This window comes from Entelurus aequoreus, linkage group LG01, assembly GCF_033978785.1.
Source record: "Entelurus aequoreus isolate RoL-2023_Sb linkage group LG01, RoL_Eaeq_v1.1, whole genome shotgun sequence".
Classification (NCBI taxonomy): domain Eukaryota; kingdom Metazoa; phylum Chordata; class Actinopteri; order Syngnathiformes; family Syngnathidae; genus Entelurus; species Entelurus aequoreus.
Window position 1 is genome coordinate 39,132,006 of NC_084731.1, and position 24,922 is coordinate 39,156,927.

Genomic DNA, 24,922 nt, shown 5'->3' on the forward strand with positions numbered 1-24,922 from the left:
GGAGTGTGCTTAAAATAGCTTCTGTTGTATAGATTGCGATTCAATATTGATTTTTTTTTTTTTTTTACAGATTATAGACGTGTTGTGTTTGTTTATTAACATTACAAAACCCAACACTTTGGAGAGCATGATACCATAAGTGTGGAGGGAAATTAGTGTCTCCATGGTGATTTAAATTTGGCATTCTGCAACACTTTTGCACTTGTTATCAATTGCACACACAGTCTTAGTAGCACACACGCAACACACCCACTAGTAGTACACACAAATTTTTACTTTGCACACGCTGTTTAGCACTTAGTATTATGATCTTATCAGGCCCTCTGTATCTTGCTCACAATTTAACATGTTCGAAAGGAAGTGCGAAAAAGAAAATATTGACTCCTACCCATTCTTCATCCTTGGATCCTTGAATATCACAGCATTTACTAGATTGGTTCACTTCCTGTGCTAAAATGCACTACTCACAAAAAGGTTAGATACATCAAGCCCTCGGCGAAAAACCAGATTGAAGTCAAAATTCACCATGACCTCTGCAGGCGAGCCCAACGTGGCGCCCCCGAACCTCTGACACACACACACACCGTAAAAGCTGGTAATAAATTAGACGGTTAAGCTAGCCAACTGAGCAAGCGACGTTATTAGCAAGTCTGTTTAACTTAATGGCTCTATAAATCTCTGTTTATGCGGTGCATTTTTCATCTTGCTGCTGCAGAGACTGAGGATCAAGTTGCTGGAAGACAGACTGAGGTCATACAGGTCATATCAACTTTTTCTGCCGTGTTTTCGTAATAAAGAAATATGTTCATACGCTAATACCTCAAGTTGTAGTTTTAGTAACAGCGTGTTTGTTTATGAGTGTTGGATTAATTCAATTCAGGATAAGTTAGCAGTAAGTAAGAGTCTCAGCATTCTTATTCTGTATACCTTGTAAAAAACATATTTGCACTGTATTTAGTTAAACTGGCTTATATTAGTACATTGTTTGACTTCTTTAATCGCTGCGTTCTATGTTTTATTCCACATATTGATAGAATTCTTACGGCTTGTCACACCACGCCGTGCCTTATTTTGATTTTGTTAGCATTTTCCTGTGTTTGATTAGTTCCGGTCTAGCACTCTTATTTTGGTTTCCTGCTTTAGTTTGTCCTTCTTGAAGTGACTTGACTCCTGCCTCAAAGCGCTGTTAGGGTCACCTGAGTTTAGTTAATAATCAGCAGCCTATTTAAGTCAGCGCTCCAGAATTGACTGCCGTGGCACGCTGTTCTTTCTTTTTACGCCTCACCGTATGTGTAGTCTGGTTTTAAGTTTTTTGTATAGTCTTTTTGTGCACTTCTAACCACACGACAGTGTTTATGTCGAGTTTGACTACCGGCCAGCTGCATTCATGCATTCCAGTTGCATCTCGAAATCATGTCAACATGCGGCCCCGCAAGCGTGACAAGAATAAAAGGCTTGTGCGAGCATTGAATTATTTTGAAAGTATTTTTTTTTTTATCAGGGGTAATATTTATCATGTCTTTTTTAATTAAAAAAAAAAAAAAAAAAAAAAAAAGGGTTTGTATGTTTTCTATAACTGACATTAGGTGTCAGCTCGGGCTATGAAATTATTAAAATATTTATCCACAATTTTGTCCGTAGTTAACTTGTAATTAATCACAAATAATCGCCAATAGATAAAAGCTTTTTATTTTTAATAAGTGTACCTTAGAGAGACTATTTTCAAGTTTTAATACTGTCAATTAGGGATGGGTACATCATTTGAATTTTTTATTAATACGGTACTAATTCCCGGTACCTGGGAATTAATACAGTACGCAATGGTATCAATTGTCTGTATTTGTGTGTTATTAAATATAATTTTTTTTTATAAAAATACAAAAAAAATTATATTTAACAATTAACATTGAGACGATAATTATAACTGTGCTGTCTAGTTGATAATTCTTGTTTTCTTACACTTTTGAGTTTCATTTGCAAGTATTATATAGTAGATAAGTGCCAAGAGCTTGAGTCGAAAACCGGACGTGACCAATATAATTATTTTATATTTGTTTGTATTCACAAATGTCATGTTTTAAAGGCCTACTGAAACCCACTACTACCGACCACGCAGTCTGATAGTTTATACATCAATGATGAAATCTTAACATTGCAACACATGCCAATACGTCCGGGTTAACTTATAAAGTGCAATTTTAAATTTCCCGCGAAACTTCCGGTTGAAAACGTCTATGTATGACGACGTATGCGCGTGACGTCAATGGTTGAAACGGAAGTATTCGGACCCCATTGGATCCAATACAAAAAGCTCTGATTTCATCGCAAAATTCCACAGTATTCTCGACATCTGTGTTGGTGAATCTTTTGCAATTTGTTTAATGAACAATGAAGACTGCAAAGAAGAAAGCTGTAGGTGGGATTGGTGTATTAGCGGCGGACTACAGCAACACAACTAGGAGGACTTTGAGATGGATAGCAGACGCGCTATCCGATGCTAGGCGCCGACCGCATCTATGATCGGGTGAAGTCCTTCGTCGCTCCGTCGATCGCTGGAACGCATGTGAGCACGGGTGTTGATGAGCAGATGAGGGCTGGCGTAGGTGGAGCGCTAATGTTTTTATCGTAGCTCTGACGAGGTCCCGTAGCTAAGTTAGCTTCAATGGCGTCGTTAGCAACAGCATTGTTAAGCTTCGCCAGGCTGGAAAGCATTAACCGTGTAGTTACATGTCCATGGTTTAATAGTATTGTTGATTTTCTGTCTATCCTTCCAGTCAGGGGTTTATTTCTTTTGTTTTTATCTGCATTTAAGCACGATGCTATCACGTTAACTCCGTAGCTAAAGAGCTTCGCCAATGTATTGCCGTGGAGATAAAAGTCACTGTGAATGTCCATTTCGCATTTTCGACTCTCATTTTCAAGAGGATATAGTATCCGAGGTGGTTTAAAATACAAATCCGTGATCCACAATAGAAAAAGGAGAAAGTGTGGAATCCAATGAACCCTTGTACCTAAGTTACGGTCAGAGCGAAAAAAGATACGTCCTGCACTGCACTCTAGTCCTTCACTCTCACGTTCTTCATCCACAAATCTTTCATCCTCGCTCAAATTAATGGGGTAATCATCGCTTTCTCGGTCCGAATCGCTCTCGCTGCATTGTAAACAATGGGGAAATGTGAGGAGCCCTTCAACCTGTGACGTCACGCTACTTCCGGTACAGGCAAGGCTTTTTTATCAGCGACCAAAACTTTATCGTCAATGTTCTCTACTAAATCCTTTCAGCAAAAATATGGCAATATCGCGAAATGATCAAGTATGACACATAGAATGGATCTGCTATCCCCGTTTAAATAAACACATTTCATTTCAGTAGGCCTTTAAACTGCAATATTGTTAAATTAAGGAAACTCAAGCTATTGCGTGCTTTGCTATTTGTAACCCATATATAAAATTCCCATTGAAAACATGCATACAGTGCAAATACTTTTATTGTGGAGGGTTACTTCCTGCCGCTCACTTCCTTTTAAGGAAGTGCTGCTCACTTCACCACCCCCTCCCGTACCTGCTGTGGCTGCGGTGCTGCGAGAAGCGCTTGAGAAGAAACTTGCAATATCTTCTCATTCTCCCACTTTGTAAACTTCATAATTAGGTGAGTCTTTTGCCATGGCATAATCAACAGATTTCCACAATCACAATCATGTGCCATGTCGCCAATATTATGTTAGCATCTGTTTTAGCATAGGCGCTAACCGCTGCCATTCTTCCATAGAGCCACCGTGTTCGATTAACTATCGGGCCAGGCATGGTGTGTTATTTTTGCCCTCGATTACTCAGGTCAGGTTTTTTTTCCGGGAAGGAATACCCGTTGACCAAAACAACCTGAGCTCCCTATCCACTTTCAAACTCAACTCAACAAATGGCGAGCTAAACAACTACGCGGTAGGACAAGCATTTTTTTCCTCCTCCGTGGCAAACCTTTTGGATTACTTTTGTTTTTGAACTGAACTTTTGGACTGACGCGAAAGCGTTTGCAAACCTTTTGAACTGAACTGTGAACTGGTTCCGAGAAAGCATCAGGACTGCATCTTGTGTTTTTGTTTTGGGCATTTTTTTATTTTTTATTTTTTTCCTATTGTGTCATTTGTGGCATTTATATTCTTGTTCAATACATTTAATGCAGTCAAAACCAAAATAACTAGTTGTCGTCATCTTTCATACCACAGGCTCCTAGACGAACCATCTTCTGTTACACGGTTTACATTCTTAACCCGCCTAGCCCATGCTAGCGTTACAATTGGCGAGCTAGCCAGGAGCCTGTCAGTATGAACGATTTTTGATACGACCTTTAGCATATATATGTATCTTTTTTTTGTTGAGTTGAAAGATGGATTACTTTGTAGAAAGTGGTATGGACATTGCTCATATGGTCATTGTTAGTGGTGCAACAAACACTGAAGCAGAGAAAGAAATTATTGATAATTTAAGCGGGTATGGTGATGTTAAGAAAGCGATTATTGTTTACGATAGTCAAAACCCTTATTACAAAAACCTGGCCGTTGAGTTTGTAGATGTTGCGGCATTAGAAAAGCTTAAACCGTTTTTGCCATATACGACGCACACAGCAACCGGTGAAGTTGTTGTTAACTTACTTTTGGTCGAGGGTGCCGCAGCTACAGCAGAGCATCCCCAGTCCCAACACCAATTTGTGGACTATCTCCAAGTTCTGAGACGCCTTTCCCGGGAGAGTGGTCGTCCATTCGAGCATGTTTTAAAAGGAGCTATGGACCAAATTAGCTCTCATCTTGGAGCTCTTGGGGGAGAAGAGGATGAAGGCGATGATGAAGATATGGAGGCGGATGACACCGAGGTCAGAGTGGCTAGCGGTGACGTGCTCCGTGTTCAAGGCCCTTCTAACCCACCGACAGCGCCAAGGATTTCACTGTCTGGTCATGAGCTGACCCCCCCCCGAAGTCCAAAGACTTGTAGTCGAGCAAATTGTGCACATGGATGATGTTAACACTCAGTTACTGTCTCCATTACGGCTGCGCACGTTCTCAGGAAAAGTCCCGAAACCCCCCCATGAAGCAGACTATGAAGCCTGGAAAACACAGATGGAGTTGTTAAGTGCTGATCCTAGTTTTGCTCCTTTGCACATAACCAGACGCATAATCGAAAGTCTCGTTTCCCCTGCCGCTGATTTAGTCAAACATTTGGAACCAAACGCCCTGCCTGCCACATTCCTGCGGATTCTTCACTCCGCGTACGCTACTGTTGAGGATGGAGAGGAACTATTTGCCAAGTTCTTAAATACGTTCCAAGACCATGGAGAAAAACCATCTTCATATTTGCAGAGACTCCAATTAACAATCAGTGGTGTGATAAAACGAGGTGGCATTCCGGCAGGCGACGCAGACAAACACCTGTTGAAGCAGTTTTGCAGGGGCTGCTGGGACAATACTGTGATAAACAAGTTGCAATTGGAACAGAAAAAGGATCATGCTCAGAACTGAAGAAGACAGACAGTACACCAAGGATACTCTCATGAAAAGACACATTCCCTCAGTTAAACATCGTGTCAATCTACAGACTCAGAGGGCTACTCAATGTTCGTGTGGCCATTCTGCAGATGCAAGTGCCATTGATGATTTGAGAAAGCAAATGGTTAAGCTTCAAGAGCAGATGTCCGCTCTGTTGTCTAGAAAAACACAGAACACTGACAGAACAGATCACAAACAGAACAAGCAGAAACCAAGAAATAGCAATGCGCCAAAACCTTGGTTTTGTTTCAAATGCGGGCAAGATGGACACATTTCTCCAAACTGTCCAAACAATCCAAACCCCGCTTTAGTGGAGAACAAGAGGAGACCGGTCAAGCTCAAGCAACAATCCGGGGAGAGCCGTAAGCCGTTAAACTGCATGCAGCTTCCTCGGGGGGACAAGTGGGAGCTGCCACCGATTGTTGTCCCCACAGCAGGCACTCAACTTTTCAAGCCTCAATACCAAAAGGCTTGGTTGGCACCAGAAGCACTGGAGTGATCAAAATCCGGGGAGCCAAATTCCATTGCCTCTTTGACACAGGATCTCAGGTCACAACAGTTTCACACTCGTTTTACAACACCTACCTCGCAGATCATGAAGTAAAACCTTTGAACAATCTCCTTGAGGTAGAGGGCGCCAACGGACAGAGTGTGCCTTATATTGGATATATAGAGCTTGGCATAACATTCCCGGCAGAGTTTGTCGGTGAGGAGATGGGCATTAACACTCTTGCCCTTGTTGTCCCTGACCTGCGATCTTCACAGCCGCCTGTTCTCATTGGCACAAACACTTTGGACACTGTGTATGACCTTCATAGTCATAAACGACCCAAATTCCATCCGGTTCCCTTTGGTTACAGAGCGGTGCTGAAGATTCTGGAAATAAGACACAAGCTGGCATCCGATGACCACCAGGGAGTGTTGAGAATGCATTCCACCGAGCCCCTGACCATCCCTGCTGGGCGAACTGTAGTGCTGGATGCGTTTGCTGTGTGTCCATTCCTGCAAGGCGAGAAAGAAGTTGTGATTCAACACCCAGCTTCGTTTACCCTCCCAGGTGGTCTGATTATACAGTCCTGCCTGGTTGATCTACCTTCTGTCCAACCTGTCAGGCTGCCTGTGGTAGCCACGAACAAATCAGCTAACGACATTGTGATCCCCGTCAGAGCACGCATTGCCGAAATCAGTGCCATCCAGTCTGTTTTCCATAAAGAGCAAAGTGTAGAGCCATCCCAGTTAACATACAATTTTGGTGACTCTCCTCTCTCCCCTGAATGGAAGCTCCGTGTGACAGCTATGCTGAACAGCGTTCCGGAGGTCTTTGCGAAACACGACCTTGATTTCGGTCGAACAGACAAAGTAAAGCATGAAATCAACTTGTCTGATCCAGCCACCTTTAAACAACGGCCTAGGCCGCTTCATCCTCAGGACGTGGATGCTGTTCGCAAGCACCTTCAGGAATTGTTGAAGTCCGGCGTCATACGTGAATCAAGCTCACCTTTCGCTTCCCCGATAGTTGTGGTGAGGAAGAAAAATGGCACAGTAAGACTCTGCATCGACTACAGGAAGTTGAATGCACAAACCATTAAAGATGCCTATGCCCTGCCTAAACTTGAGGACACATTTTCAGCTTTGTCTGGTTCTCGGTGTTGGATTTAAAATCTGGGTATTACCAGATCGAGATGGAGGAAAGGGACAAGGCCAAGACCGCTTTCGTCTGCCCGCTAGGGTTTTACGAATTTAACCGCATGCCCCAAGCTATCACCAATGCGCCGTGCACATTCCAGAGGCTCATGGAGCGTTGCGTGGGGGACTTAAATCTGAAGCAGACACTAGTATTCATTGATGACTTGATAGTATTTTCCCCAACGCTAGAAGAACACGAGCAGAGACTCCAGAATGTACTTCAGCGTTTGAAGGAATATATGTTAAAGCTATCAGTAGAGAAGTGCATGTTCTTTCAGACATCTGTCCGCTATCTTGGGCATGTGGTTTCCAGTAACGGAGTGGAGACAGACCCCAGCAAGGTTTCCGCATTAATAACTTGGCCAGTCCCGAAGAACCTTAAAGAGCTTCGATCATTCCTCGGCTTTGCGGGATATTACCGTAGGTTCGTTCAGGGGTACTCTTCTATCACAAGACCCCTCAATGAGTTGACTGCCGGTTACCCTCCTAGCCAAAAGAGAACAAAGCAAGCGGTCAAATCCCAACACTATCTCGACCCAAAAGAGAACTTTGGCGGACGTTGGACACCTGCTTGCCAGGACTCTTTCGAGGCCATAATCCAGAAGCTCACCACAGCCCCCGTCCTCACTTTTGCGGATCCAAGCAAGCCTTACGTCCTGCACACAGATGCTTGTTCAACCGGGCTAGGGGCGGTGTTATATCAGGAGCATGATGGACGCAAAAGAGCTGTTGCATTTGCCAGCAGGGGCGTATCACGCAGCGAAGCCCGTTACTCTGCCCACAAACTAGAGTTTTTGGCTCTGAAATGGGCAGTGACAGAAAAATTCAGTGACTACCTGTATGGCTCCACCTTCACTGTAGTCACTGACAGCAATCCGCTCACCTACCTGCTGACATCTGCCAAACTGGACGCGACGAGCTACCGGTGACTCTCGTCGCTCTCCACATGCACCTTCAAAATTATTTACAGAGCAGGGAAGCTGAACGCAGATGCGGATGGGCTCTCTCGGCGGCCTCATGTGGAACACCCAGAGGACGCCCGTTCCCAGAAGGAACGAGAGAGAATCCTGAGGTTCGCACAACACCATTTGGACGACCCTTCCTGCATCTCTATTGACGATCACTCCGTACAGGCAGTATGTGACAGGCACCTTGTGTACAGCTCACCAGACAAACTGCAAGTGGCAGCTCTTGTGCAAGCTCTCTCAATCAGCGTTGATGGATGATCAACATTTCTCTTTTCCAGTCACTTCCTTTTTGTCTGTCACTGAGATTGCAGACAAACAAAGAGCAGATCCGGTTATTCAGCATGTTGTCGCCCAGTTGGAACACGGATGCAGCCCGCCGCCTTCTCTGAGGGAACAAGTTCCAGATCTGCTGCTGCTCCTGCGAGAGTTGCCACGACTGGAGATCTTCAATAACGTCCTCGTTAGGAAAAGAAACATCAATGGTGAGCCCAGCTACCAACTTGTCCTACCAGAGGAGTGTCGAGCAGAGGTCCTCTACCAGTTGCATGACCAGATGGGCCATCTTGGAACAGAGAGGACACTTGACCTCATTAGAGCACGCTTCTACTGGCCACGCATGTCCATCGACATTGCTAATAAAGTAAAGACCTGTGAGAGGTGCGTTCGTAGGAAAGCGCTGCCAGAGAGAGCTGCACCGTTAGTAAATATCCAAACAGCAAGACCGCTCGAACTTGTTTGTATGGACTTTCTTTCAATCGAGCCAGATCGGAGTAGCACGAAGAATGTACTTGTCATCACTGACCATTTTACTAAGTACGCTGTAGCGGTCCCAACCCCGAATCAGAAAGCCACGACAGTAGCCAAAGCCCTGTGGGACAATTTCCTGGTTCATTATGGAATACCCGAAAGGCTCCACAGTGACCAAGGGCCTGATTTTGAATCGCACACCATCAAGGAGCTCTGTCAGATTATGGGAATCCACAAGATCAGAACCATGCCTTACCACCCTCGTGGCCACCCTGTGGAAAGGTTCAACCATACGCTCCTGAACATGTTGGGCACCCTGCAAGACCAAGACAAAACTCATTGGAGGGATTTTGTCAAGCCTCTGGTGCATGCTTACAATTTCACCCGCAATGACGTCACCGGCTACTCCCCCTACGAATTGATGTTTGGTTGACAACCCCCGGTTTTTGGTCTGCCTGTGTCTGGAAATCCTCAAACATCCCATTCACAGTACGTTGAAAAGCGTAAGTCCCATCTTGAAGACAGCTACCGCATTGCGACTAAAAATGCAGAAAAGGTCATGGGAAGGAACAAGTCTCGATTTGACAAGAGAATTACACCCTCCGAATTATCGGTAGGGGACAGAGTCTTGGTTAGGAATGTCAAGTTGAGAGGCAAGCATAAGATAGCAGATAGGTGGGAGGCGGATGTGTATATCGTCGAGAAGAGAGCCGGCACTCTTCCGGTATATACCGTCAATATGAAGGGAAAAATCGACCTGTAAGGACCCTCCACCGAGACTTGCTGCTGCCTTGTGGCTATTTGTCAACAACCCCCAAAGCAGACTTGCCAAAACAACCAATAATGTCAGCCAAAGTGATTCCACCAGTGGACCCAGCAATTCTGGAGCTCTCTGAACCAGAATACTACCCCCCAGATGTGTATTTACCCAACTTACCTGAAACCTGCTCCGCTCCTGCAAAATTCACAAGAGTGATTGACTTACCTGTTCCTATACCTTCAGTTGTCCCAGTTGCAGTGCCCGTGAGTTCGCCTGGCCAGCCCTCACAACGTGCTACAGAAGGGGATCCTGTTGGTGTGGTGCACAGTGTAGAGATGGATCAGGAAACACCTGCCGACCCTGGGCAAGTGGTTGAATTGCAGGACACAGAGTCCGTGCCAGAAGTGGATGGTGATGCTTTGGGGCAGCCAGAGGACAGCACTTCCTCTACGTCAGGCTCTCCGCAAGCAGCACCTATCTTGAGTGAGCCTGAGTCACCCACTGGAACCGAAACATTCAGTCCAGAATCTGTATCGCCAGCTCCACGGCCTACTCGAACCCGCAAACCTCCCAGTCGCCTTCAATATGCAAAGCTTGGACATCCAGTTTTGCGCAGTATCCAGACTTTGTTCCAAGGATTGAGTAATGTCTTTGATTCTACACTGCAAGTAGAGAAGTCTGGTTCGACAATCACTCCCCAGGAAGGAATTGTTTGCCGCCAGCCACCTCCATGTACGAGGCCGTACATGAGTATAGGGGGGGAACCTGTAACCCATATTTAAAATTCCCATTGAAAACATGCATACAGTGCAAATACTTTTATTGTGGAGGGTTACTTCCTGCCGCTCACTTCCTTTTAAGGAAGTGCTGCTCACTTCACCACCCCCTCCCGTACCTGCTGTGGCTGCGGTGCTGCGAGAAGCGCTTGAGAAGAAACTTGCAATATCTTCTCATTCTCCCACTTTGTAAACTTCATAATTAGGTGAGTCTTTTGCCATGGCATAATCAACGGATTTCCACAATCACAATCATGTGCCATGTCGCCAATATTATGTTAGCATCTGTTTTAGCGTAGGCGCTAACCGCTGCCATTCTTCCATAGAGCCACCGTGTTCGATAAACTATCGGGCCGGGCATGGTGTGTTGTTTTTGCCCTCGATTACTCAGGTCAGGTTTTTTTTCCGGGAAGGAATACCCGTTGACCCAAACAACCTGAGCTCCCTATCCACTTTCAAACTCAACTCAACAAATGGCGAGCTAAACAACTATGCGGTAGGACAAGCATTTTTTTCCTCCTCCGTGGCAAACCTTTTGGATTACTTTTGTTTTTGAACTGAACTTTTGGACTGATGCGAAAGCATTTGCATACCTTTTGAACTGAACTGTGAACTGGTTCTGAGAAAGCAGCAGGACTGCATTTTGTATTTTTGTTTTGGGCATTTTTTTTAATTGTATTTTTTTCCTATTGTGTCATTTGTGGCATTTATATTCTTGTTCAATACATTTAATGCAGTCGAAACCAAAATAACTAGTTGTCGTCATCTTTCATACTCCTAGACGAACCATCTTCTGTTACACGGTTTACATTCTTAACCCACCTAGCCCATGCTAGCGTTACATATTGATAGTAGCCTGCAGCCTATCATGGTTACATTTTGCAAGTGACTTAACTAAAATACAAGGAAATACCAACTTTTTGTGCTGATTGGAGGATATGTAGATGTTAATTGGCTGTCCAGCACAAGTAAACGCACTGCCGGACTGCTTATATATGGAGATTGTAGATGCAAGCCGATAACACATACTTGCCAACCCTCCCGTTTTTAGCGGGAGAATCCCGATATTCAGCGCCTCTCCCGAAAACCTCCCGACAGAGATTTTCTCCCGACAAACTCCCGGTATTCAGCCGGAGCTGGAGGCCACGCCCCCCCCAAAAAAAGTCTGCCGCAGCTGCGATTGGACCTGACCAGCCTCCGGGTACAAGTACTGGAGTACCAATTGCTTGCCAGGGAAGATCTTCCCCAGGAAGCAAGGGTTGACCGGTTTTGGGCCATGCTAGGGAGAGATGGAAGATTCCACACTCTCGTGCATTTGATGAAAGCACTTTTGTGCGTGCCACACAGCAATGCATCATCAGAGAGCAGTGGCGTGCAGTCACTAGAGGCAGGGGAGGCGGGGCCTCACCTGCCATCATGGAAAGAAAAAAAAAAAGAAAAAGAAAAAAAAATTAATTAAATTGTTATATGTATCCAGTGATTATACTAAAGTTATTTTCCATTTAACTTCACCAGTTTTAGATTATTTTTATTTTTATTTTCACATTTGCCGTTCAAATACTGAAAAGAGACGGTGCGGTGATCAGCAGCCAGTTGAGGCACTTGTGCCTCACCATGGATTGCGACTCGGCTAACTGCTGGCCTGCTGTGCAGTGAGACCGTATTGCTATATGAATTATATTATACATTTCCATAGTTTAGTTAGCTGAGGTATATAATGTACAGTGTATTTTGTCAACAACTGTATGTGTGTAACGTATTTTTAGTGCTGAGCGATCATAAATCTGCTGCGGAGACACACTGTGTGAGGCTCGTCTCATAACCGCGCCTCCTGGTGCCAAGCACCTCCGCCGCAGAATGCACCGCCCGACGGGAGCACCGGGGCCACACCAACCAAAGCCCACACCCACACCCTCCACGTGCAAGACCGAATCCACCCAAAAAAAGTCACTTAACAAGAAGCCAAAAAGTGCAAAAACAACAATGCTCGCGCTGCAGGAGCCGCGAACGACCGCAGGGACACAACATTAGGTACACCTGCATTGCAGGTTCATATGTTTTTAAATTTGACTGTGATGATGCAGTCGTGCCTCACCAGACATTAACCTCACCGCACGCCACTGTCAGAGAGGGTGTTCAGCATGGTTAGAAAAATAGTGACAGAGAATAGAAAGAGGATGGACAATTCAACCCTTAACAAAGCATTGTACTTTCAAGTACAACAATGAGTAGATGAGTGTTGTGTGTGTGTGTATATGTGTAAATAAATGAACACTAAAATTCAAGTATTTCTTTTATTTATATATATAATAAAATAAATAAATATATATATATATATATATATATATATATATATATATATATATATATATATATATATATATATATATATATATATATATATATATATATATATATATAGCTAGAATTAACTGAAAGTCAAGTATTTATATATATATATATATATATATGAAATACTTGAGTTGGTGAATTCTAGCTGTAAATATACTCTCCTCTTAACCACGCCCCTAACCACGCCCCCGCCCCAACCACGCCACCCACCCTGACCAAGGCCCCCCCCACTTCCCGATATTGGAGGTCTCAAGGTTGGCAAGTATGCGATAACATCCGATACGTTTTTAAATGCTATCGGACCATTATCAGGAATAAATTGCTCAAAAAGGTTCATTATATCTTCTTATTCATATACTCTTTTAAATTGTCTTGTAATCAGACAATATTTTAGTATATTTAGATGGAATCTTTACCTGATACGTTTCGACTGTCATCTGCAGTCTTCTTCAGAAGGGCCACCTGACCACTGTGAGGTCAGGTAAAGATTCCATCTAAATATACCGAAATATTGTCTGATTACAAGACAATTTGAAAGTGTATCAGAAATAAATATCGGCTCGGTACACCCCCAGTAAAGATACTAGTGAAATGTATAACACATTGTTGGTCTAATGCAGGGGTGTCAAACGTACGGCCCGCGGGCGAAAATGTTTTATCCAGCCCGTGGGATGAGTTTGCTTAGTATAAAAATTTGCCAAAATTTTGGAATGAAAGAAAATCCTGTTCTAAATGTGTGCGGCGTGGCGAAGTTGGTAGAGCGGCCGTGCCAGCAATCGGAGGGTTGCTGGTTACTGGGGTTCAATCCCCACCTTCTACCATCCTAGTCACGTCCGTTGTGTCCTTCGGCAAGACACTTCACCCTTGCTCCTGATGGCTGCCGGTTAGCGCCTTGCATGGCAGCTCCCGCCATCAGTGTGTGAATGTGTGTGTGAATGGGTGAATGTGGAAATACTGTCAAAGCGCTTTGAGTACCTTGAAGGTAGAAAAGCGCTATACAAGTATAACCCATTTATCATTTATTTATTATCCACTAGATGTCACAATAGCAATTCTTTGTATCTTTGTAGAGGATGCTACTTATGTAAAAAAAATTATAAACCACATGTTAGTGCACCAGTCGAGGAAAATGAGCAAACTACATAAATAACATCCTGTAATTAGATTTTGATATAATTTTTATATCTTAATAGATTGAAAATTAACACCAATGTGTTGACTGATTAACATGATCACATATTTATTCAGAAAGTATAAATAACGACAAATAAAGATAGAATACTATTAACCGCAACATGTAAGTGTAAAAAAAAAACCAACAACATTATGATTTGTAAATTTTCAGAATGTGCTTGTTCTATTTATAAACAGAGAAAACAATCTGAAGTTGTCTTTATTTTTAAGTTATCGTGCCTTGATTTTACCAATTCGGCCCACTTGGGAGCAGATTTTTCTCCATGTGGCCCCCGATCTAAAATAAGTTTGACACCCATTAAGAACTCAAAACTAAGCTTTAATGTTTGAATAAGGACTGGTAATGTGAAGTTTTGCTGCTATTCAATGTTTGCACTAGTTTCCAAACATCAGATGGAAGTCCCTCAAGCATGTAAATCAGCAGTGTTGTTATTCAGGGCAGCTTATTGCTCATCCGCAAGCAGAGCAGGATGGATGACGGCAAGATCTCAGTCGCCGTCACCCCCTGCCTCTGGGCTGCAGGCCAAATAATGAGGAGATTTACAATCACCATGGAGTTTATTAGCTGTGTTTCCAAGGGAGACAAGTAGCTCATCCTGCTCTGACCTCCAGGAATGTCCCAAAGTATTGGTGGGAAACACTTTCGCCTCAGAAAACTAACCTCTGTGCTAACAACATGACCTGAAAATTCATCACTTTCTACAACATTATTGTTATGAACGTTAAAGTGAGCACGGCTTATTCTTTCACTTTCATACTCACAGGATTGTCAATCCTGCTGATTAGAAATAAAATAAAAACAAACAGCGAAGTTCCACAAAAAACAATACACATTTATATTATTACATATACTAGACCAGGGATTCTCAAACTGTGGCTCGTGTACCACTAGTAATTATATGTAATGGTACGTTGCTAGGAATTGTATTACCCTGAAAAAGTATCGTGTGGGCCCCTCTATCCCATTCATTGCCACCTTCAATGTTCTTGTTCTTTAATGTTCTTGACGGTGTCTGGTGTAAAACACCCACCATGTTTCCTTTTTTTACGATTAACCACTTAACAAGTCAGATTATTATTATGTCAATTATGTATTATTAGTTGTCCTTTAACTTTTTTGTATTTAGGCTATTCAAATTTCCCACTAACATATTTTACAAGACCACATTGAACACATCATGACAATATAACTGACCTTCGTCAGATGCTCGTAATGAGAGATCATTATTCAGTTACTCAGTAATTATTAATAATAATGTTTAATGATTACTCAGTAATTATTCATTACTGAGTAACTGCGTCATAATACGATTCAATGCAGCCTCTGATGGGCGCACACTGGAGCACTGTCTGATTGTAGTGGGTGTAGTGTTGTCCCGATACCGATATTTTGGTACCGGTACCAAAATATATTTCAATACTTTTCGGTACTCTTTGATACTTTTTTATAAATAAAGGGGACCACAAAAAATTGCATTTTTGGCTTTATTTTAACAAAAAATCTTACGGTACATTAAACATATGTTTCTTATTGCAAGTTTGTCCTTAAATAAAATAGTGAACATACAAGTAAATAAACAAATATAGGCTCCTAATTTAGCTGCTGACATATGCAGTAACATATTGTGTCATTTTCCATTCTATTATTTTGTCAAAATTATTAAGGACAAGTGGTAGAAAATGAATTATTAATCTACTTGTTCATTTACTGTTAATATCTGCTTACTTTCTCTTTTAACATGTTCTATCTACACTTCTGTTAAAATGTAATAATCACTTATTCTTCTCTTGTTTGGATACTTTACATGAGTTTTGGATGATATCACTATTATCATTACAGGATCATACATTGGTCATATTCAAAGTCCTCATGTGTCCAGGGACATATTTCCTGAGTTTATAAACATAATATGAATTTTTTTTAAACGAAAAAAGATGTTGTGATGCTAAAAAATATTGATGTAATCATAGTAGTATCGACTAGATACGGTACTGTACTTGGTATCATTACAGTGGATGTCAGGTATAGATCCACCAATGGCGTTTGTTTACATTTTGATGCCGGTGAGCTACAGTGTGTAGTGAAGCATGTTTAGCTATTCCTCGTCCTGCAGGGATGATACTTGTAAGAAACTTACTTTATTTGTTGCCACGGAGGCGAGCATTAATTATTTAGAAGTAGCTAAAACACTGCAGACAGGGGATGGACTTTAGCCGCTAGCTAGCTAGTCATGTCTTAAAACACCTGTTCCGATGGGCGTATAAGTGTTATAACTTCACCTTTATCGTTAGTTTTTAAGCCAAAATGCGTCCGTTCTCCCTTTTCTGTCTACACACTGTGTCTGCTTGTAAGTACTCCGTGATTGTGCGCTGCCGAACATGCTCGTCTGTTCGTAAACTAGCAATGACACAACGTGGGGTGGGGGACCGGTACTTTTTAGAGGCGGTATAGTACAGAATATGATTCATTAGTATCGCGGTATACCGTACAACCCTAAGTGGATGTGAATTAAAGTCATCTTTCCTTCATCTTCATCAGGAAAAATAGAAATATGTGTATTCATGCACACTGCATATCTCGGTGTAAGAAGCAATTCCATCCATTGTCAAACGCGGAAGTGCAGCGTCAGGTGTTTGAGTGTCTAATTGTTTCAACACATCATGCAAATTCACACGTTTGAAGCTAACACTTTTAAATATATGCAACTTTATTGGCATTATTTCTGTCATATTTCCTTCTTCCGCAGTCATGCAGATGTAGGAGTGCCGTGCACTAAGAGGCCTCAGATTGCTGTTATATATTATATTGTTATAGAAACATTCATCTTTACACTTTGCGAGAGATTTAGCGGTCACATTAAGATTTAGATTTAAGCTTTTGATTTAGATTTAGATTTAGATTTAACATTTAGGTTCAGATCTTACATTTAATGCTCACATCTAGATTTAAGATTTAAATTTAGATTTAATATGTAGGTTTTAAAATTTTTAATTTTTAAAATTTTTTATTTTATTTTAAACAACATAAAAAAAAGACACAAGATACACTTACCATTAGTGCATCAACCCAAGAAAATCCTCCCTCCCCCATTCACACTCATCCACACTCATTTAAACAAAAGGGGCTGTCTCTTTCTGTTATAAAAAAAAAATAATCTTCTGGTTCCTACAGTATAGAATAATACAGTCTGCAAGGGATACAGTCTCTAGAGCACACATGATTGTGTGTGGTGCTGGTCCATTAACATTTTTCATTAATTACTATCTTTTATGTAATTGTTTTTATATTGCTTTACTTTCAAACAAAACAAACAAAGGACCTTAACTTCACCAGACCGGGTTGTCAATGAAATCAGATTGTTCAAAATGGTTCTTAAAACCAGGTCCAGTTCAGATAACGTCCAGATCGGGCTCAGCAACACACACCTTCACCCATGTACACCAAAAACCAGGGAACACAACAGGTTGCATACAATCCACATACAAAAATACATTTTCAAATTAAGCACCCATGTACAGTCCAGATCACATCCAAGTCGAACTCAGCAACACACACCTTCATTTATGTACACTTAAAATAGGGAATGCAACAACAGATTGCATATCATATATAAACAAAATTACATTTTCAAAATAAGCCTTTGAGGACTTCCCATCTTTTTTTATGTTTTTTGGCATCATTATCGTTTTCAACCATATAATTTTCTAAAGTTAAAAAATACTGAATAAATGTTTTAAAGAAAGAAATACTAAGTGAATATCTGTTTTTGGCCTTAAAAATAAACCTTTTACCGAGTACTATAATTAAATTGACTAAATCATGATTGTCAATGAACTCTCCTAAAATAACAGAAACCACATCAAGCTTCATAAACAAACCAATCTTTAAACACATTTTTTCAACTTCCACCCAAAACAAAGACACAATATGACAATACCAAAACAAATGTAGGGTGGATTCAGGCTCCTGACAACAAAATCGGCAATCATCTGACTCTGTCATATTCCATATTTTTAACATTTTTCCCGTGGGTAGGAAGTTATAAATAATTTTAATTTGAAAATAACGATTTTCCACATCGATAGTGGTTTTATAGATTAGTTTGAATATGGCATCCCATGGCAACGGGCAGTCAAAAAAGTCCGCCCATTTTCCATTTGTGTTGTATGGAGCAGCCCTCAAAGAGATCTTTATTAAATAAAACTTATATATTTTTCTATTTATTTTAGTTCCTTTTTGCCAACTACAATTTCTTATTAAGAGTTTACAAACTAATAATTTAGTAGTTCCATAATTAATTAGTTTCCATCTTTTCCCAATGACTCCAGTTAGTTGATTAAATGAAAAGCTTGAACAAGCATCACCATACAAAGTTGTAAATTCATCATATTTCATAATTTTACCATTCTCATTGATAATGTCATTGACAAAGATATTTATATTTAGGTTTAGATCTTACATTTAGATTTAGGCTTTATTTTTAACATTTAGGTTTGGATTTAACATTTCTCGCTCACAGTTAGATTTAGATTTAAGATGTATATTTTGAGTTAAGATTTAGATTTACATTTAACATTTAGGTTTAGATTTAAAATATAGTGCTCACATTTAGGTTCAGATTTAGAAATTAAGATTTAGATTCAACATTTAGGTTTAGATTTAACATTTAGATTTTCATTTAAGATTTGCATTCAACATTTAGGTTTAGATTTAACATTTAGGTTTAGATTTAACATTCAGGTTTGAAATCAACATTTTGATTTAGATTTAACATTTACATTTAGACCTAAACTTTAGATTTAGATTTAATATTTAGATTGAACATTTATGTTTAGATTTAACATTTAGATTTAGGTTTAACATCTAGATTTATGTTTAAGATTTAGGTTTGAATATAACATTTAGATTTAAGATTTACATTTATCATTTAGATTTAGATTTACATTTAGATATGATATTTAGAGTCAACTTTTAATTTGACCTCTAATGTGATGAAAATGAGCTCAATTTGGGAAAAGTTTCGATTTAATATTTAGATGTAGATTTGACACTTAGATTTACATTTAAGATTTAGATTCAACATTTAGGTTTAGATTTCAAATTTAGGTTTAGATTTAACATTCAGGTTTGAAATTAACATCTAGATTTAGATGTAACATTTACATTCAGACCTAAGATTTAGATTTAGATTTATTATTTAGATTTAGATTTAATATTTAGGTTTAGATTTAACATTTACATTTAGATTTAACATATAGATTTATGTTTAAGATTTAGATTTAAATATAACTTTTACATTTAATATTTAGATTTATCATTCAGATTTACATTTAGATATGATATTTAGAGTCACTGTTTAATTTAAACTCAAATGTGATGAAAATAAGCAACATTTGGGAAAAGTGAGTTAAATCTCAGAAAACTGAGTTAAATCTGAGAAATGTATCTGCTAGAAAAGTGTGACTAAACTTTTACATTCGGCACCCTATAGTGAACCATATCACAGTGTAACTGTAACAAGTAAACAGAGTGTATGTGTGGTGTTGGAGTTGTCCGACTGCTTTTGTGGCCATGAACGCATCACTGGCCGAGCCGAGTGTGTGCGTCTTCTGGTGCAAATGAAAGTGAGAGTTTGCTGTCAATACGACATACAGTTTGTTTGTTTCGGTGTGATTAGAACAGAAGGAGACCATTTTTTGTTAGATAGTAGTTTTGTGCTGACGTTTTGGTGTGGTTATAGCCGACATTAATGCTCGATAGAATTGTTGTTGATGCAGCCCACCTTCTTCTCCTCCTTAAAACGTCTCATTGTTTCACCTGTTGTGACCACTTGTTGAAAATGGTACAGAAATTAAACTCAGCAGCCGATATTGACAGTAAAAAGTTGTTCTCGCAATTGTTGGATATAAATTAAAACCATAACCAACCATGCATCACTATAGCTCTTGTCTCAAAGTAGGTGTACTGTCACAACCTTTTACATTACGCCGTGACTTATTTGGAGTTTTTTGGTGTTTTCCTGTGTGTAGTGCTTTAGTTCCTGTCTTGTGCTCCTATTTTGTTGTTGATTGTCATGTCATGTACGGATGTACTTTGTGGACGCCGTCTGCTTGACGTACTGTAAGTCTTTGCTGTCGTCCAGCATTCTGTTTTTGTTTACTTTGCAGCCAGTTCAGTTTTAGTTTTGTTTTGCATAGCCATTCCTGAGCTTCAATGCCTTTTGTTTATTTTTGGTTTAAGCTTTAGATACCTTTTTACCTGCACGCTGCCTCCCGCTGTTGTCTGCATATTGTGATCACGACAAGTCACAAAGAAATTAGCTACCTACTGCCACCTACTGATATGGAAGAGTATTACACAGTTACTTTGCCGAGCTCTTGACAGCACAGACAATAATTAATACAAATATTTTCAACCCAATTAGGTGAAATTACATAATCTCCCACGGCACACAAGACAATATCTCACGGTACACTAGTGTGCCGCGGCACAGTGGTTGAAAAACACTGCCCTAGCGGACTGTATATTCAAACACAGTGTTACTGTTCAAAATGTGTGTAATGTTACAGTGGCCAAAAATATTAAATATACTTGTTAATTAAAACCTCTGCCTTGTTTTTAATGAATATTTAGGCCTATTACGCTATTGTATTTTATTGTTGGTCATTACGGTGGTACTTGGTGAGTCAAATGTTTTCTGAGGTGGTTCTTGGTGGGAAAAAGTTTGAGAACCACTGCACTAGACAATACAGGGCTTGGATACTCAATTCATTTAAAACATTATAATACAAATTATAATAATATTATGATAAAAATAATGTAATCGATGAGATTTATATAGTGCCTTTTTCAGAGACCAAAGCGCTTCACAGTGTGAACTAATTATTCATTCAGTCCACATTCACATATTGATGTGTAGCCACAGCTGCCCTAGGGTAGACAAATGGAAACATGGCTGCCAATTCGCGCCTAAATAGCTTCTCAAACATTCATTCACATTTTAAACATTTATTAATTTTTTACACCATAGGATTTTCAACCACACAGAAAATATTTTCACCAAACATTAATTTAATTTTTTAAAACCAAACTTTTTTTTTTACATTTTTATACCTAACTTTTATTTTTTACATCAACATTATTTGAATTTTACACATTACACGAGTGCTGCAATGGAGGCCATGTAGGGTGACTAAAGTATTTTTGCCCAAAGCAGTCATAATATACACTTATTTCCACCATTATTATGAGCAAGGCCATCAAAAAAAAAGAAAATTGTTTTTGCAAGACAAACAACTGTCTGGTCTTACCTGTGTCGATAGCTGAGCTGCGGAGAATGAAGAAGCAGAGAGGAAGTAACAGTTTGAGCACGCCAAGCTTTATCATCCTGGATGGACGCGCGAAAGAAGACAAAGTCAGAGAAGAAAGAGAAAACATGTCCGCCACATTCTTCTCCATTCAACTCAATTCTTCTGCAGGATAAATGTATCCAAAATGTTGGGGACGGAGCTTCTCCTTCAACATCCTCAAAACTTCAAGCCTTTTAACAAACACACACGCACAGACACCCGCCCGCACACACACACACACACACACACACACACACACACACACACACACACACACACACACACACACACACACACACACACACACACACACACACACACACACACACACACACACACGCACACGCGCACACACACATTCTTGTGTTTGTCACCTTCTTGAGACCTGAGAAAAATGCCTACCTCTTTAGGACGACCCTTTCTAGATATATAAAGATTGGTATTTACAACATTAATAATATATACATACTATGCAAACATAAAAAAGCTTGTCGGGAAAAACGAGTTGGAATTTCACAAGAAAAAGGTCACAATTTCACAAGAAAAACGTAGAATTTTGGCAGTATCATAAAAAAAGTCGTAATTTTACACAAACCAAGTCAAAATTTGACAAGAAAAACTCAAAATTTGTGCGATATTATGATAAAAGTTGGAATATTACTCATGAAAAGAGAAACTGGAAATTGTGATGTATCATGTTGTATGCTTGCATGTTCGAAATAAACTCAAACTCAACTCAACTCAACTCAATAACAGTCAAATGTTTACAAGAAGAGCTTAACATTTTGGCAATTTTATGAAGAGTCGTAATTTTACTCGACAAAAGTCACAATTTTATAAGAAAACTTAAAAATGTTTGCAATATCATAATAAAAATCGAAATTTTACTTGGCAAAATTATGACAAAAGTCATAGTTTTATTAGTTTTACTATTTAACAAGAACAACACAAAACTTGGCGATATTGTAATAAAAGTCAGAATTTTATCTGACAAATGTCACCATTTTGCTTTAAAAAGTAATAATTTTACATAATTTTACAAGAAAATATTGCAATATTACAGAAACAGAAATAATATGAGAAATTGTTCCCAATTGTATAAGAAAAAAGTCGACACATTGTGAGAAAAAGACTGCTTTTAGTACATTTCTAATCTTCATTATTGTAGTCAGCTGGAGGCGTGTCTTAATGAAATTAAACAATGGATGTCCGCTAACTTTTTGCAACTCAACGCTAAGAAAACGGAAATGCTGATTATCGGTCCTGCTCAACACCGACATCTATTTAATAATACCACCTTAACATTTGACAACCAAACAATTAAACAAGGCGACTCGGTAAAGAATCTGGGTATTATCTTCGACCCAACTCTCTCGTTTGAGTCACACATTAAGAGTGTTACTAAAACGGCCTTCTTTCATCCCCGTAATATCGCTAAAATTCGTTCCATTTTGTCCACAAGCGATGCTGAGATCATTATCCATGCGTTCGTTACATCTCGTCTCGATTACTGTAACGTTTTATTTTCGGGCCTCCCTATGTCTAGCATTAAAAGATTACAGATGGTACAAAATGCGGCTGCTAGACTTTTGACAAAAACAAGAAAGTTTGATCATATTACGCCTATACTGGCTCACTTGCACTGGCTTCCTGTGCACCTAAGATGCGACTTTAAGGTTTTACTACTTACGTATAAAATACTACACGGTCAAGCTCCTGCCTATCTTGCCGATTGTATTGTACCATATGTCCCGGTAAGAAATCTGCGTTCAAAGAACTCCGGCTTATTAGTGATTCCCAGAGCCCAAAAAAAGTCTGCGGGCTATAGAGCGTTTTCTATTCGGGCTCCAATACTATGGAATGCCCTCCCGGTAAAAGTTAGAGATGCTACCTCAGTAGAAGCATTTAAGTCTCATCTGAAAACTCATTTGTATACTCTAGCCTTTAAATAGACTCCCTTTTTAGACCAGTTGATCTGCCGTTTCTTTTCTTTTCTTTTCTACTCTGCTCCAGGGTGGACCGCTAGCCTGTTCATCGGATGGGGACATCTCTACGCTGCTGACCCGTCTCCGCTCGGGATGGTTCCTGCTGCCCCCACCATGGACTGGACTTTCGCTGATGTGTTGGACTTTCACAATATTATGTCAGACCCACTCGACATCCATTGCTTTCGGTCTCCCCTAGAGGGGGGGGGGGGTTACCCACATATGCGGTCCTCTCCAAGGTTTCTCATAGTCATTCACATTGACGTCCCACTGGGGTGAGTTTTCCTTGCCCGTATGTGGGCTCTGTACCGAGGATGTCGTTGTGGCTTGTACAGCCCTTTGAGACACTTGTGATTCAGGGCTATATAAATAAACATTGATTGATTGATTGATTGAAGTTATTAAAGTATTTCTCTATATACATATTTATTTTATTTTTTTAATTAATTTTGACCAAAGGGGGCGCATTTCCATTTCTTACACACACTTGTTATTACATATGCTGGCCAGAGGGGGAGCACTTCAAATTTTTACACACACTTGTTATTTCCTATGTTGACCAGAGGGGGAGCATTTTTAAAAGCGACACACAGTCAATTTGAAAAATCCCTCCTTTTTGGGACCACCCTAATTTTGATAGATTTCCCCACCAGGGGTGCAAATGAGACATTCTCTATTAGATGCAATGGTTTTCCGTATTGGGACCATGATTTATGTCCTAACCTCATATGGAAGGCACTTTTCCTTGTTGATGTCTCAAGAAGGGTAGAAATACAAGAACACACACATACACAAACACGCACGCACGCACGCACGCACGCACGCACGCACGCACACACACACACACACACACACACACACACACGCACACACGCACACACACGTGTCCTGTCATGTCCATAGCAACGACAACCAGTCAGCTTAAAGACATGGAGGGTAAAAAAACAAAAAACTTGTTGCAGTACTTTTACCAGAAGTTAATTTTTTTCAAAAACGCATATACAAACCTTCACATGTGCAAGTATACAATACACTACTTTGCAAGTTCACATTGTACACAAGTCTAAGTATACAATACACTACTTTGCATGTTCATATTGTACACAAGTATAGGTATACAATACACTACTTTGCATGTTCATACTGTACACAAGTATAATTATACAATACACTACTTTGCATGTTCATACTGTACACAAGTATAAGTATGCAATACACTACTTTGCATGTTCATACTGTACACAAGTGCAGTGTAAAAAATACTTGCAGCTGTGGTTGCCAGGAAATCACTGTAAAAATTACAGTCACGATACGACAATAGGACATTACAGTATGTTAATGTTGAATCCGGTAATTTTACAGTTGATAACTGTTTTTGCTCATGGCAAATTACGACAAAAAACAGATATATCGTCAACCTTTTATAAAACCTTTTATAAATAAAACCCATGGAAATTACAGTAAAATAGTGGCAGCTGTGGTTTCCAGAAATTCACAGTAAAAAATATTGTCACTATGTACAAAACATTACAGTGCGTTATTGTAGAGTCCGTTAATTTTACAATAA

General features: G+C 40.0%; 1 protein-coding gene across 2 annotated transcripts in view; it reads right to left on the reverse strand.

Annotated features, from left to right (window-relative positions):
* ldlrad2 (low density lipoprotein receptor class A domain containing 2) overlaps positions 1-21,537 on the reverse strand; it is a 47,123-nt gene extending 25,586 nt beyond the window's left edge. For both annotated transcript variants that reach the window (XM_062068130.1, XM_062068051.1), the window contains exon 1: positions 21,332-21,537. In XM_062068130.1, the coding sequence (XP_061924114.1) occupies positions 21,332-21,479 (148 nt within the window). In that variant the 5' untranslated portion in view covers positions 21,480-21,537. The remainder of the gene's footprint in view (positions 1-21,331) is intronic.
* Positions 21,538-24,922: the final 3,385 nt, after the last annotated feature.